Below are 3,915 nucleotides of genomic sequence, written 5' to 3'. Positions count from 1 at the left end.
TCCTCTTCTTGCCTCTACCTCCTGAGAAGGGATTAAAGGATCCTCCTTAACATGTGCTAACCCACCCTACACATGCAGGTTGGGTAGCCCTGATTTATAAAGGGCCACATCTCCACAGGGGTTTCAGACTTGCAGAAGTTCAGCACTCTAGATTATCAGGACTTAGTGAACTCTACTTGGCTCACTGTGTTAGGCAAATGAAGTTCAGACGGTGAGATGAGGGGAATCCACTCTCCTGTTTTCTGGAGCACAGCTAGGGCATTTGTCCTTCAATTCATCTCAGGTTTACAGCCTCCTCCTATTTCTGGTGTCTCTCCACTCCATATGAATATGAAACCATTTGGTACTCATAGCAAGCAAGCCTCATGGAAGGTGTTGCTATGGTGTTCACGGTACAACCAATGAAATGTGGTAAAAGTAGTTAACTACCTTGACTGTGAACCCATATCTGCAATTTACAGAGGTGCAGAAGTCAGAACTCTTTGTTATTAGTCTTTCTTGTTTTTAGATTGTTAAGGCAGCATCTTATTTATCCAAGGCTAGCCCACAACAAATTATGTACTCAAGAATGATCCTAAACTTTTGAGCATACCTACGCCTCTTAGAAGTGAACTGGGACTATGTACCAGACAATCACTCATGTTTTGTGATATGGGGTGGAAAAGTATAGTTTCACACAGTTTGTCTGATACCTTAATATGTTTGAAGCACAGCTGGAGTTTATTAGGAGATTTTGATATTGATTTTTATTTTTATTTTTATTTTATTTTATTTTTTTTTTTGCCCAAAGATAGTAAGGAGAAAGTGAGCTGGAGAGAGTGGCTGAGGTCTTCTCAAAGGAGAAGTGTTCCTGTTCCTTACCTTCCACTTGGTCAAGGACACCTGCCCTCTTCACTCTAGATTTTCCATGGTTTAACTTCACAGACAAGCTTTGCCATTAAGTGGGAATGGAGCAGCATCTGTGGATGAGGAAGTGAGAGTCCATTGCTTAGCTAATGCAACAGGAGGCTGTTTCCTGAGTCCATGCAGAGCTAGGAAACATGAATTCCTGTAGCATGAAATCAGTTTTAATATTTAATTTATTCATTTCTGCACAGAGAGATGCAAGCCAAGTCCAAAGCGTGAGAAACACTCAAGAAACCAATAAGAGAAGGAGGCTGAGGCATGAAGGCCAAAGTTCCTCAGGTAATCAAATCCCTGCTAAATCCTAACTCTGCTCTTATGGTTCTTTTTCTATGACTGTGAGGAGATGCAAGAGCCCTGATGTGGACATCTGTGGCAAGGAAAGCCTAGCATTCAGTATTACCTGATGTCTGCCTTTCTCCCAGAAGAGCCAAAGGCTCTGAGTACCTCCCTGGTGTGGATGTGCTTATGAGTCTATGCAAGGACAACATCCTCAGGTGGCACTAATGCTTTGGAATCCTTTGTAGTCTGAGATATAGTGTAGGACAGTGGACTTGCCTGGAATCTTAGTAAGGTTGACTGGGTTGGAAGCCCCAGAACACAGAGGAGCTTTACCTGCTTCTGACCAAGCCCTTCTTTGTGACCACACTCCCTACATAGGAATGTGACCTATGGTCACATAGATCAGAATAAAGTTCTCTATGCTAATGAGGTATCTAGAGGTACTGAGGGTTTAGCCAATAAGCTTCCCTTCTCAGACATTCCTTTCTGCAAAAGGTATTTAATCTCTGGTCCACACTGAGGAGGTGGTATGCACCCATTTTCACAATGAACAATCCATTAACAGTTTGGAACCAAGGACTATCTCTTTCATCAAGAACCACTCTGGGGAGCATGGAGGAAATGTTTGTCTACAGAGCCTCACTATCTTAAGTCTCCCACAGAAGGCCTCTCTGTGCTCCTGGACTTGCCACCACTGAGATAAGTCAGAATTGCCCTCCCCCCTGTCCCTAGGCTCCTTGGCCAATGGGCCCAACTCGGTTCCCAACTCCCTGAGACCCAGAAGTGCCTGGATGTCCAGGAGTTTGGGAACCCCCAGCCCTGGGATTCCTCATCACAAGCCTGTGGACACCCAATCCTCCCTTTCTGACTCCTCTTCATAGTTTTCAGTGGAGACAGGATACCTGGGAGTCAGGAAACTCCAGCTTTGGCCTTCCAAATCTTAGGCTGTGTTTTCTCAACCCTGAGTGGTGTATCAATGCTTCCCTTGGGCCCAGCACCTGACAGCAAGCATAGGGTAAATGCAGTCTAGCATCTCCACAGGTGGACTGAAACTCAGAACCACACTATATTCCTAAAATTAAAAACACTTCCACTTTACCAGTGAATGTACTCCTTAGTATTAAGTACAGGGTAGATACTGAACCCTAGGATGGCAAGAGTTCATAACCTCTTGATAAGAGAATGACACCACTTCGGGGAGGTCAATGTGCAGGGAGAGTCCCTGAGAAAAGTTGACATGTACATGTGCATGACCTCTGATCTTCTCATCCGGCTTCTCTGTCCCTGTAGTTCCTGCCTGTTGCTCCTGGACTGACCTTGAAATCAGGATCTTCCTGCAGGAGTGGGAAGTGGTGGAACAGGAAATCCACCACCCAGGCAAGAAGATGAAGAAGAAGAACAGTGCTATCTGCCAGCGCCTCTATCAGATGGGCCTGAAGAAGTGCTGGGAAAGCTGTTTGGACCTGATGTGGACCCTGAAGGACCTGCACACAACTCTCTGTAATGAGAGACCAGGGATCGTGCCCCTGTTTTCTCCTTATGCAGAGGCCCTGTACAGGATCTTGGGCCCCAGATGGCAGGACGGCCATGTCCAAGGTTAGTCTCTCCTGCATAGACACTTTGGGTACTGTCAATAGTGGCATCAGCCCGCTTGTCTCTCATGGGCATAGAGCTGAGCAGACTATGTAGTGAAGCCCCATTCCCACAGGACTGTGTTGCACACAGCAGCAAATTCTGGCCTTCATGAGGAAAACTTCCTGGTTCACCCCAAGGCAGTGGAATTTGGGCTTGGTCATAGTTGACTCTGACCCAGGGACAAGGCAATTACTTACAGTGACTCAGGGAGAGTGAGGGTGCCATGTTTATGCTCTCTCTGTTTCTTTTCCTCTCAGGTGCTTGGTATGGTCGGTCTGGTAACACCCTGCCTTCTATGTGCCCTCAACCTCCAATGGTGATGCCCCCTCCAGTATACCAGCCTTGGGATTATGACATGTCTGCATCTTCTGGACAGCTCCATGGGAACCCATCAATGATGGTGTCCAGTCAGTATTCACTGGATCCCGGATCGGAAGCCTGGAATGCCACCTATCCAAGGACAGTACCACACATACTTCCTGCCTTTGTCCCTGGAGACACCAACCTCCAAGTGCCATGGTCAACTTATGAATGACAGCCCAAATCCTCAGTGAAGACACGTGAAGCCTCTTTTCTTTTTCTCTATAAACCTCAGAATCATACAGCATTTTATGGATACTCAATTTCTCTATCTTGTTGGACTGGAAAATATGAAATTAAATAAATTTACATGATGCACCTGTCTTCACATGTTTTATTCTTGTCACTTCATTGGAGGCCATAAGTGTAGAGGGGAGGGGATGTGGCATTTAATGGTGGATGTTCCTTGTCAGGGGACCTGGCATCTGGTGTCTACCCTCGATGTTCATCAGACTCCTGAGCCTGAGGCTTCTACTCTAGAAAGGGAACCTCTACTTCCCAGATCCCAGCTCAGCAGCTTTTTCTTTCTCTGGCCCTCTTGCTAGGGAAATTGTGATCAGTGATTCATAGCCTCAATTTATTCAGAATACTGGGAAAATGGGTTCAAAATTGAGCTGTACTTAGGTGGGGATTATAATATCAATTGAGAGAATATGAAAACTTACCTAAATATTTAAGTTTCAGATAGTAAAATACTATATGTCAAGGGTCGTTGCTACTATTCTAAATTTGTAA

General features: G+C 45.4%; 1 protein-coding gene across 1 annotated transcript; it reads left to right on the top strand.

Annotated features, from left to right (window-relative positions):
* Positions 1-1,032: 1,032 nt before the first annotated feature.
* LOC117705598 (uncharacterized protein MSANTD5-like) lies at positions 1,033-3,425 on the top strand. Its single transcript, XM_034498341.2, has 3 exons — positions 1,033-1,185; positions 2,476-2,781; positions 3,078-3,425. The coding sequence occupies exons 1-3, from the start codon at positions 1,041-1,043 to the stop codon at positions 3,353-3,355; spliced, it is 729 nt and encodes a 242-aa protein (XP_034354232.1). The 5' UTR covers positions 1,033-1,040; the 3' UTR covers positions 3,356-3,425.
* The last annotated feature ends 490 nt before the right edge of the window (positions 3,426-3,915 follow it).

Source organism: Arvicanthis niloticus, chromosome 3, assembly GCF_011762505.2.
Source record: "Arvicanthis niloticus isolate mArvNil1 chromosome 3, mArvNil1.pat.X, whole genome shotgun sequence".
Taxonomy (NCBI): Eukaryota; Metazoa; Chordata; class Mammalia; order Rodentia; family Muridae; genus Arvicanthis; species Arvicanthis niloticus.
This window is presented reverse-complemented; position numbering and strand designations above follow the sequence as displayed.